The sequence below is a fragment of the Agelaius phoeniceus genome, chromosome 5, assembly GCF_051311805.1.
Source record: "Agelaius phoeniceus isolate bAgePho1 chromosome 5, bAgePho1.hap1, whole genome shotgun sequence".
Taxonomy (NCBI): Eukaryota; Metazoa; Chordata; class Aves; order Passeriformes; family Icteridae; genus Agelaius; species Agelaius phoeniceus.
This window is the reverse complement of record NC_135269.1, coordinates 70913891-70925999: the sequence shown is the minus strand read 5'-3', so window position 1 is coordinate 70925999 and position 12109 is coordinate 70913891. Positions and strand designations below refer to the sequence as shown.

At 48.4% G+C, this 12109-nt stretch overlaps 1 protein-coding gene across 1 annotated transcript in view; it reads left to right on the top strand.

Annotated features, from left to right (window-relative positions):
• Positions 1-12109, top strand: part of PLXNA4 (plexin A4) — a 510265-nt gene that overhangs the window by 425235 nt on the left and 72921 nt on the right. Inside the window, exons 12-15 of the mRNA XM_077179282.1 lie at positions 455-645; positions 5346-5497; positions 6105-6222; positions 11821-11957. Of these exons, the coding sequence (XP_077035397.1) occupies positions 455-645; positions 5346-5497; positions 6105-6222; positions 11821-11957 (598 nt within the window). The remainder of the gene's footprint in view (positions 1-454; positions 646-5345; positions 5498-6104; positions 6223-11820; positions 11958-12109) is intronic.

Below are 12109 nucleotides of genomic sequence, written 5' to 3'. Positions count from 1 at the left end.
CTGAGTCTGAGGCAGGTTGTTGGTGACACTTTATGACATTCAGTCCATGAGAAAGGAAGGGACTGAGGCCAAATCACTGCCCAGGCATCATTTCCTCCAACCTCGTGCTTGTAGATCCTCACCTTACCTTCTGTTCCCATACCTCTTCCTCTTCATAACTCTTCCTCTCCTATACCTCTACCTCTTCCCCTCCATTACTCTTCCTCTCCCATACCTCATCCCTCCTGCTCTCAGTTTCCAAAACCACCTTTGATGAAGAATGAGCTAACGAACGAACTTTATTTCAAGGAGGATGTCCATGGTTTTTCCCCCATTACTCACCCCCCTGGAGAGTTGCTGTTGTACCTCTGACATGAGCAGCCCAGAACACTTTCCCCCCTTTCTCCCACTGCCATCCCACCCTCCCCTGAGCTGCCTGCCTCTCTCAGGCCCTGTGTGTTTGCTGTCCCTGCAGTTCACCTGTACAAGTGCGGGGCCATGCGGGACAGCTGCGGACTCTGCCTGAAAGCCGACCCCGACTTCGAGTGTGGCTGGTGCCAGGGACAGAACCAGTGCACGCTGAAGCAGCACTGCCCAGCCCAGGACAGCCAGTGGCTGGAGCTCTCCAGCACCAAGGGCAAGTGCACCAACCCCAAGATCACGGATGTAAGTCGCGGTTCTGCGAGAAGCTGGGGATTTCCCTTTCCTTGGTTTGTTTTCCTGGTTTGGGCTTGGGTTGGTGATGGGGAGGTCAGGGCTGAGTTCTGATGGGCCAGGAAAAGCCTCTGGGGATATGAGGCCATGGTGGCTTCAAAGGCAGGAACAAAATTTTTACAAAATTTTTTTTTACAACCCAGGGGTGACCTGGGTGTTGAAACCCTGGGTGCTGAGAATTTCAGACTTTCTGTGCTGCCAGGCACTGACCCCCAAGAGAACACTGCACTGACCTGAGGCCTGGAGAAGCTTCCAGAATGGAATGATGGAACTGGGATTGTGGGTGTGCAGTTTGAAAAGAAGTGTGTGATATCACAGGGTGGAAAATTTAGAGTTTAAGGGTTTAGAATACAGTAATATAGATAAAGTAAGATGGAAGTTTTAGGGTGGAGGCTGGTCCTTCTTCTTCTTCTTCTTCTCCTCCTTCTTTTTCTTCTTCTTCTCCTCCTTCTTTTTCTTCTTCTTCTCCTCCTCCTTCTTCTCCTCCTCCTTCTTCTCCTCCTCCTTCTTCTCCTCCTTCCTCTTCTTCTCCTTCTTCTCCTTCTCCTTCTCCTTCTTCTTCGTCTTCTTCACCGTCTTCTCCATGGGTTTGGGTGGTTTTGTGTAATTGGATAAAAAAGTCCCCATTGTGGGCCATGGGTTGTTGGTTATTGGGTTAAAAGTGAAAATAATTCAGGTGTCATTTCCTAATTGGACAGTTTATCCTTAAAAGGCCTTGTAGAGAGAGAGAGAGATGGGGCTCCATTTTTAGCTTGTTAGAGTTCCCTATTGATCATGTTGACTGGGCCAAAGTAAAAGCTGGAGGAAAGGTTCAAAAAGGAAATGAGAGAATAGGAAGACCATTAAGACAAAGAGCAGAAAAAGGGAGACAAGGCAGGGGAGGCAAGTCAGGCCTGAAATATAAAGGGATTTTTTTCTGCTGTCTTAGGATGCCTTTGTCATAATGCCAGGTATGTTTTCAGGGTCACAGGACTGGCAGCAGGACTGATCTGAGCCTTGAAAAAGAGGGCTCCATCCCTTCCAGCTGCCTCCTGCCTTGAGCACCTCTCAGTCACCAGGCCTTACTCAACATGAGCACCTTTTCAACGTGGCCAGGGCCTGATTTACAAATGGGAAAAGTCAGGAGGGAAATGAAACAGGGAAAACATAGGAAAATGCAAAAGAGGAAAATCCAACCTCCACAGTGGTGCTTTAATAGGGATAGTTAGGTGTGTTATTTTCCTAGAAAGCAAGAAAAGCTTTTTAAAGTTATATTTGATTCAGATTCAAAAAGTATGGGTGTTATGGAAGAGCCCTAAACCAATATCTGTGCTTGAACATTTGGGGAGAGCAAAGGCTGGGTTAAATCTGTTTTCCTAGATGTTACTGAAAATAACCCTTTTCCCTGTGTTTTGATCCATCTCCCTCCCATTCACCAGCTTTCAAAGCTCTCTCTCAGTTGAACTGTTGGAGTTCAGTTTATTCTGATGTTTATGGCTCATTCTGGTGTTTCCAAGGTGAAGGTCTCTACTTTGCTTGGATTTATCTGAGACTGGTAATTCTGACCCCACCTGGACCACCTGAAGCTGTGAAATCAAACCCAGGCAGTCAGAAAGGACAGCTACATTCAACTGAAAATTCAGCTTTGAGTTCTTGAAAATCACTTGGAGCCGGGGGAAACATTTAAAAATATTTTCAGATTCTCAGACCTTTTGAAACAATGATAGAATTTGGTATAGGGCAGCTGATGCATAGATCAACTAAAGCAGAAATCCAAAACACAAGGACCTGGGTTTTCAGGGGTTCTGAAGGTTCACCCACATTTCCCTGCCATGCTTTAACCCTAATCCTTCATCTCCAGCCTCATTTTGAAGAGCAAACCCCTCATTCTCCACCCTGCAGCTCCAGAGTGCTTCATTTCCTCCAACAACTCTCTGAGCTCAAACAGATCATTGCAACACTCACTCATGAAATATTCCAGCTGCCTGCTGCAATCCTAAGTAGCTCTTGGAAGGCCTTTTTCTGAGCCATTAGCATGGAAGTAATCTCAAGTGACTGGATATATATTGCAGCTAATGGTAGGACTGGAGCTGTGGGGTGGGAGCATCCAGAGCCTGGAGAGGAGCCAGGGCTGGATCTCTGCAGGGAAGAACACGTGTACTCACACTTGTAGGGGCACTCACACCCCCTGCAGCACTGATCTCCCCGTTTCTCTACCAGCTCTGGCATTTACAGAGCCACTCAGGGAAATTAAGGGACTTAGAGACTCGCTGAGCCACAAAAACCTCCTTTAGGAGTGACAAGCAGCAGTTGATGTGAGCAGAGACTGGAAATTGAGATGCAGCTCTGGGTCTTCCAGAGGAAGCTGAGGCTTCCTGGCAGCTTTTGTTTCCCTGCCTGGATTTTCCTCTCCAAAACTGACAGGTCTCGTGCCACGTTTTTCAGCTGTGGTAGAACAGGCTCCTCCTCTCCTGCTGTGAAAACAACCTGGAAATACCTTCCTCTTGGTTGAATCTATGCCAGAGCTGTGAAATAGGGTTAAAAAAATCTTCCATGGGATCCTGGGAGAATCCCAGGCCCTCCTGATTCCAGGAAATAAGTGGTTTTTAAGGAAATAAGTGGGTTTTGAAGCTGGCCTTCACAAATTAAATATTGCCCAGGGAAGGATTCGGTGGTGCTGTGTTGGCTTTGCTCTAGGAAGTTTCCTGTTGATGCTTTTTGAGTCACAGCAAGAATTTTTTGAAATCTTGTGCTTTAGACAGCTTTCCCTCTCCCTTTCTCTCTCCCTTTCCCTTTCCCCTTTCCCCTTTCCCTCTCCCTCTCCCTTTCCCCTTTCCCTCCCCCTTTCCCTTTCCCTCTCCCTCGCCCTTTCTCTTTCCCTCTCCCTCTCCCTTTTCCTTTCACCTTTCCCTTTCTTTTTTCTTTCCTGGAAAACTACCACAAATACCTCCTGGTTCTCTTTAGAGTCAGACATAAGTCACACTCACCTTGGAGTTGGTTCACAACACCTAAAATTAATATCCTAAAGTTAATATCCTAAAATTTAATATCCCCTAGAGGTGCCTGGCTCTCCCTCCTTTTATTAAAGGTTGGCCCTTCTAAAATTCACCCTTTGGGTGGGAATTGCACCAACCCTGGTGCCAGGCTGGGTGCTGGGAAGGGGTTGGGAGCAGCAGGGCATGGCTGCCAGCCCCAGGTTCCCACCTGGCAGAGCCAGGGGCAGGTGGGAATGGCCCTGAGACAGGGAATTCCCATTTGCTCACTGCAGGGAGAGCTGTGCCAGCCCTGGCAGATGGCAGCCATGGCATCCTGAGCAGGCAGCAGGGAACACCCTGCTAGGGAAGTGTTTGAACCCCTCTCAAGTGAGCAGTGGCATGGCAAAGAGGGCAGGATGAGGAGTTGGAAGGGCAGGATAGAGATAATTAAGGGCCAGCCCTGTGATTCTGGTGTTGTTCCAATGCTCAGGAGACAGTTCCAGTGCTGATTCTCACCTGGCTCTGGACAAGGGGGATGGAGCAGGACCCAGTGAGGGTCTGGTGCAGGGCCAGGCTGGGATGCAAAGACCATTCCAGCAGCCCCCAGGCTGGTTGGGATGGTTGCTCCTCTCATGCTGAGACCCAGAGGCTCCACAAATAATCTGTCCATGCTCCCTGCATGCCCTTCCAATGGCCCCAGCTGTCCCAGGAGGGAAACTGAAGCTCTTTCAGGAAGAGGTGTTGGCACAGAGCAGCTGCTGCTGTCTCAGTCACCATCCACCTCCTCCACACCTAACCCAATACCCTGTTCCTGCTGTGGCTTGGCTGGTTTTTTTTCCAGGTGGACATTTTCAGCTGAATTTCTGATGCATGACCATTACCTCCATGTGCTTTGGGCTGGGAATTTAGGATTTCAAGTGACTGGCTCAACCCTTTATGTCCTTGTCTTGTCCTTTCTCCCATTTCTCTCCACCGTGTCCCTCTGCTGCCTTTCCATGGCTCACATCTACAAAGTGCAAAGCTCAGCTGCAGCTCCACAAATCCCCACAAAAAAATCTTCAACTCATCTCTGGATGTTTTGCAAGTAGTTAAAAGAGAGTGAATGAGGTCTGGGGCAGAATTTTGCATACTCTGTGTATCTGAAGTAGGTTTGTTCAGCATTTATAGTAAGTGTCCCTAGTGATCCCCAAAAGTTGTCTGTTCTTTCACCTGACAGGTTTTGTATTTTTGCTGCCCCCAGACGAAGGGAAGTAATGATGAATCTGAGTCCATATTCTTAGAAGGCTAATTTATTATTTTATGATACTCTATTATATTAAAGAAAGCTAAACTATACTATATTAAGGAGTGCAAAAAGGATACTTACAGAAGGCTAAAAAGATAATAATGAAAACTTGTGACTCTCTCCAGAGTCCTGACACAGCCTGGCACTGATTGGCCAAAGAGTGAAAACAACTCACAGCAGAATCCAATGAAACAATCACCTGTGGGTAAACAATCTCCAAACACATTCCACACATGAGCACAACACAGGAGAAGCAAATGAGTTAATATTGTTTTCCTTTTTCTCTGAGACTTCTCAGCTTCCCAGGAGAAAAATCCTGGGCGAAGGGATTTTTTCCAGAAAATGTGAATGCCACGGACAGGATTCTGGTGCCTGCTTTGATCGTTCTCCTTTCTCTTGGCTTGTTTCCCCAGATCAACCCCGTGACAGGCCCTCGTGAGGGAGGCACCAGAGTGACCATCCGTGGGGAGAACCTGGGGCTGGAATTCCAGGATATCGCCTCCCACGTCAAAGTGGCCGGCGTGGAGTGCAAGCCCCTGGTGGAAGGGTACATCCCAGCAGAGCAGTAAGTGGGGTGTGTGGCACAGTAAAGGCCACAGCACACCTAATGACATTCCTACCTGTAGAGCCTTCCATGGAATCCATTCCAGTCTGGGAACTGAGGGATGGAAGAGGCCATTCCTCACATGCAGCTTGGGATATTGCCTTTATTTAATAATCCAGTTATTACTGTGTTTGGAATGCATATTTAGGTGATCCTCATGGCAAATGCCTTGAAGTTATCCTGGTTTTCACCAAGCAGTCACTCCAAAGTGTTCAATTCCAGTTTGGAAGGCAGCAATCCTGAAAAGTCTCTTGCTAAATGCAGGAGTGATCATTAAACCTTAGAGCTGCCTCCACCATGCCGGGCTGGAGCTGAGAGGGATGGAGCCAGACCTCAGCCCAACATTCCTCTGTGTGTTTAAGTGGATTTAACTCCACCTCAGGACTTGTCCCACGCAGAAGCCACCACTTTCTCAAGAATAACTTCATCCACAATTTGGATTCTGGATGGGACAGTAGAGGGTGGATTAATCTTCAGTCCATCCCCCAGCTGTGTGCACTCTTAGCTGCAATTCCATCTTACCAAAACCACTCCTCAAACTCTGCTCCTCTTGGTATTTTCCCCTCAGGATCGTATGTGAGATGGGGGAGGCCAAGCCCAGCCAGCACGCCGGATTCGTGGAAATCTGCGTGGCCGAGTGCAAGCCCGAGTTCATGGCCAGGTCTTCTCAGCTCTACTACTTCATGGTAAGTTCCTGAAAAAGTTCTCCTTGGCCCTGAACTCCTTGGCCTTGCTCCTCTTTGCTCCCTCTGTCCATTGTCCTTCACCACGTTGAGCCTCCGAGCTCTTCGCTGCCGTTCCGGTGCACCAGATTGTTCATTCCATTTCCTTTCAACATCTTGTTCCCAGCAAAAATAGCTGGTCTAATTAAAGTTTTAACAACCTAATAATAGTCCAGATTATTAGTCTAGTTACAGTTCCATGCAGCCGCGGTCCAAATTAATACAGAAAATTCTCATTAATAGTTAAAAGTGCTGTACAGGAAAGAATAAAAAAGAGCTAAAAAAGGGAAAAATTTCCCTAGTATCTTTTTTTTTGGGGGGGGGTGTAATGATTTTGCTACCAACACCCCTCTGCTTGGAGCCACCAGTGTTGTCCAGAAGAAACTTGGGGGCTGTCACTACTCATTACAACCCCGGGATCTTCAGCAGCATGAGTGTGATGGTCTTGATTGGGTTTCTTTCTCCTCCCTCCTGGATTCCCCCAGGTGTTTATTCATCCCATCCACACCAGGAGCACTGGGATCAGGACAGATCCAGCTCAGGCTGCTGGTGAGCTGTAGGATGTGACTGGGGCTCAGTGCTGGTTTTGGATGCTCCATGATGAAACAGGAGACACCTGCAAGCTTCAGCTTCAGTTCAAGTGCAAACGCATGTTGTACACTCAACCTGTGCTTTATTCCTCCCTTCTGATGATGTTTCTTGTCCAAGAGACCTGATTATTCCTCTAAGGCCCCTTGCTGGGGACATGCAAGCATTGTCTGGCCTTGATCTGTTCAGATCCGTGCAGGTTTGAGATGAGAGGGTCCCTTTGTTCCCATCAAAAGCTTTCGGCTCTTGCAAGAGAATGGGTCTCTTCTGAAATTATTCACATGCCTGAGCATTTCTTTATGGTAAAGGGAACTTGTAATGAATGCAAATGTCTTGGATTCCCCCCTCGAGCTACAGAGGTTTCTCTGTTCTCTGCATTTCCCGGTGTCACTCGGGTGTTGCAGTGGCGGGGGCACAGAAAACACCTTGAGAGAAAGCCCCTACCAGGCAGCCAGAAGGGCTCTTTCCACGACATTGCACTTCAACGTGTCACCTTTGCTACTCCTGGAATTACTGTCTGCTTTTGATCATCCGTGTCCATCTGTGACAGCTTTTCCCTCCGCTTGCCGCCTTCCCGGCTGCCAGGGCACGAGCGCGAAGCCACCGGGGTTTTTCTCCTCTCAATACCTCCACACCTTTGTGCTAGACAAAAAAAAAACAACCCAAAATACAGGCACTCTCCAGCCTGCCCATCATATTCCCTCTGCCGTGTCTGCTGCTTTCACAGTGGGAGCTGTGTTTTTTTGGCTTCCTTGGGTTTTTCTGCCAGGAGGGCAGAGATGCTGTTGCAGGAATCTCGACACGCCTTGGCATCCTGCAGCGGTGCGTGGCAGCTTCAAGGGAAAGAAGATGTTTGAAAAGCAAGGAAGGGGCAGCACCTGGGAGATAAATGTCACTTCTTGACTCACAGCAAATCTTCTGGAAAATTGGTTTTTGAGAGGTTTGAAGGAAAACTTGGTTGGAGTTGGCCAATTGGTTCAGCCTTACCCTGTCTTGCAAGAATTCGAAGAGATGATGGTTTGGGCTCAACAGAGTATTTGATTTCAGTGTTTTAAGAAAGAGGTGGCTTAGTTTAGAGATGCCAGAATGGTTCTTCTCCACCTTTCTAACCAGAACTTTTAAATTCAAATAGCTGCTCGTTTGTTTTAAACTCAACTGTGATCAAAACCTGCAAATTGCATTAGAAAGTACAATAAGCCAAGAGGGAAACAAAGCTGAAATGAAATTTATGATGATCTAAATGAAATATATTTTTTTAGTTATTCATTTTCTTGCTGTGATTATTGTCGCAGTCTTTCAATGAAAAAAATATTAGATTTACTGAAAAGTTTACCTTTATTCTGGCTTTAGATGAAAATATTGTGTCTCAGTGCAGGTGTTGTGGGCTGCTCCACATTTCTTCTGATTCTGCTCCTAAAATCCTTGTTTTGGGGAGCATTTCCCATCCATCCCTTTCATCTTTTCCCCTCTTGCTGCTACTGTGGAACCTCTAGAAAGGAAACCCAGGTGCAGAAGCTGTGTTTGAGTCACATCTTGCTCCTCCTGTGTTCCCAGGAGCAGTGGAATGGGAACCAAGGTCCTGACAAGCTCCATGAGGGGCAGTTTTGACCCAGCTCTGATGGTGCTGCTCTGTGGAAAACCTGTGTGCAGGAGATGCTGGAGGAAAGAAAGGGTTGGGGAGCTGAGAAAAGTTGGTAAAATCCTAGAAAATGCATAAAATTTCCTGTCCTCTTTCCCTCATTGTCACTCTCCAGCCTATCACAGATCCACAAGACTCTCTTTACATTTTCCACCACCTTCCACTGGTGAGGAAATGCTGAATAATCTGGAGTTTTGCTGTGAATGTGCTGTGCAATATTCAGGAAGGCCACTGTGAATAATTAAAGGTTGATCACAGCTTTGAAAGCTGAGCCACAAACCCATTTGTAAGATTGGCTCCAGGCACAGCAGGGCTTTGCCAAGGAGCCTTCCTGCTGTGGCTGTGGCCTGTGAGGATCCTCAAAATGCCATGGCTGCTTTATCTACCCCAAGGAGAGGGCAGGGAACCCACCCAGGGGTGGGACAAAGCTCTTTTGGGTCTTTAACTCAGATGTTCTCTGTGATTTTTGAATCAGATGCTGCTGCAGTGCTGTTGTGTAGGCTTTGGGCATCGAGTTGGCCATTCCCAACCCATTTTCTGCCAGCATCAGCCATCAAGGTCAGCAGGAATTTGTACTGGTGGGGGTGTCCATCAGTAAGGGAGCTGCCATCAGAGCTTGAGGTGGTATCCAAAATATAAATTAGCGGTCCTGAAGTGCACCCTTTGCATTTCCATACTCTTCCTGCAGTTTTTATCCCATTAAAAGAGAATGGTAGAGAATATTTCCAGAAAACCACACTCCAGGCTTGGAGAATAGCTGGAATGCTGCCCAGTGGAAAAGGACCTGTGGCTGAACATGAGGCCAGGTGTGTCCAGGTGGCCAAGAAGCCAAAGGGGGATACCTGGATTGTATCAGGATTAGTGTGGCCAGCAGGACCAGGGCAATGCCCACCTTACTGTGCTGGGCACTGCTGAGACCCCACCTCAAATCCTGGATCCAGTTTTGAGCTCCTCAGGGAAGGGAACAGAGCTGGGAAGGGTCTGGAGAGGCTGAGGGAGCTGGGAAGGGTCTGGAGAACCAGGAGGGGCTGAGGGAGCTGGGAAGGGTCTGGAGAACCAGGAGGGGCTGAGGGAGCTGGGAAGGGTCTGGAGAACCAGGAGGGGCTGAGGGAGCTGGGCAGGGGCTGAGCCTGGAGCAAAGGAGGCTCAGGGGGCCCTTGTGGCTCTGCACAAGTCCCTGCCAGGAGGGCACAGCCGGGGGGGTCGGGCTGTGCTCCAGGGAACAGGGACAGGAGCAAAGGGAACGGCCTCAGGCTGGGCCAGGGCAGCCTCAGGGGGGATTTTGGGGAAAATTTCTTGATGAAAAAGTTGCCAAGCACTGGCACAGGCTGCCCATGGAAGTGGTGAATCATTGTCCCTGGAAGTGTTAAAGGTGCATAGGGAGGTGCTTTAGTTGTGGCCTTGCCAGTGCTGGGTTAATGCCTGGACTTTTCAAAAACCTCAAAAATTCCATGATTCTAAGTATAAAACCAGATTCCAAGCCATCAGGTGAAAACCAGCCAGGTTTAAACACAGAAAGTGCCCAGCTCTGACAGCAGATCCTTCTACAGAGCTGTACATCCGGTTTTCATGTTCTGCCCTTCCTCCAAGAGCTGCATTTAGAACAGGAGCAAAATGGAAAAATGGAAATCTTGCCGCTGTTTTTCAAAATGATTAAACCAGAGGGGCCTGGGAACAGAGGTGGCTCTGTGTGTGCGAGAGTGGGAGCTGTGGGGTGTGTCAGGTGGTTTTATAAACATGGATTAATGGTCTCCAAAGCTCAATAAGGTGACTGCATGATGTACCTGCTCGCTCAGAGGAGCTGAGAGCTTCAAGCACTTGTGTCATCATTCTTAAAGAGAGGGGAAAGAAATAATCTTCATTTAAATGCATATAGTAGCTTTTCACTTGGGACTGAATGGAAAGTTTTTCTATTAAAATGCAAATGAAAGAATAAACTGTAACACCAAATTTCTCCCTGAATATTGATGTCTCCTCTCTGCATTGTGGTAACAGGGTGATCTGTGCCTTCAGAGAGCGAGTATTTTATCTTGATTTGGGGAAGAAGGGAGGGTGGCAAGGTAAGAAAAAGAGTTTTGAGATTTGGGGCCTCTAAAGGAATTGTGCCCCTTTTTTGATATATTAACACAGTGCTGTGTTAGGCTGGGAAAAGAGGCTCAGAAAATCAGCAGGAAAAGGGAAAAGGTGTTCAAAGGACAGTGCTGCTCCTGTGGCTGTTGCATTTCAGAGAAGCACCACCACCATGTCTCAGTGAAGGACAGCTCAAGGCTGCCTCAATATCCAGGTCAGATAAGAGAAAGATTTAGGGTCGTGAATGGCCATTTTGCACCAGGGCAGGTCCAGGTTGGACATCAGGAGGAATTTCTTCATGGAAAGGGTTGTTGAACGTCGGAATTGCACCAGGAGGTGATGGAGTCCCATCCCTAGAGGCGTTCAAAGAACAGCTGGATGAGCTCTGTTCTGGTTGTCAAGGTGGGGATGGGTCACAGGTTGGACTGGATGACCTTGGAGGTCTTTCCCAACCTCAGTGATTCTGGCATCCTGTGTGGGAGAGGCAAGAGCAAACCCAGACGTTCTGCTGAGCCCTCCTCCATCCAAGGGGGAATGGCTTCCCACTGCCAGAGGGCAGGGTTAAATGGAATATTGGGAAGGAGTTGTTCCCTGTGAGGATGGTGAGGTCAAAGAAGCTGTGCCTCATCCCTGGCAGTGTCCAAGGCCAGGCTGGACAGGGGTTGGAGCACCCTGGGATAGTGGAAGGTGTCCCTGCCCATGGCTGGTGTGGGACTGGCTGATCTTTAGGTCCCTTCCCACCCAAACTCTCCTGTGATTCTGAGAATCAATAAAGTTGAGTGATCTTCTCAAAACCAAACCATTTTCATCACTTGTGAGTCCCACAGTTTGGAGGTGGAAATTCCCCATTAAGCTCCAATCAAACCAGTTCAGTGCCTGAGTTACCCTGCAGAGCTGGTGGTGTGTGACAGCAGAAAGAGCCCTGGGCTGTGCCAAACAAGCAGTGGAGATGAGAGGTTGTGACCCAAGGTGCTCCAGGCATGGACCTGTCCTTGTAGGAATATTTCTGAGTGGGTACAAGGGCAGATCTCATTTTGGAGGAGTGAGAACAGACTGGGGTTGGGTCTGAACTCATCCCACCAAAGCTGGCATTCGAGCAGAGGGTCTCTGACAGATCTGGTGTCACCCCAGGCTCCTTTATCAGCCAAATGTGGCTAATTTCAGAAGCCCAGATTAATCCTTGGGGTTGCCTCCCTCTCTCCAGCACTAACAGGAGAGGGAAGGTCTCTGTGCTGTGTCTCCAACACCTCCCTTTGCCTCCACAGACTCTGACCCTCTCTGACCTGAAGCCGAAGCGAGGACCAGTGTCGGGTGGCACCCAGGTGACAATCACAGGCAACAACCTCAACGCTGGCAGCAATGTCATTGTGACCTTTGGGAGACAGCCCTGCCTCTTCTACAGGTACAGATGAGCCCTCCCTGCTGCTCATGCCTGAGTGCAAAAGATTAAATGCCACTTAAAGTCAGCAAACTTCTCCTGCAGCCCTGACACCTTGTCCCTCAAGCGCCTCCTTTGCTGCAACAGGACTTGTGCATTCTGCACCATGCACAGCC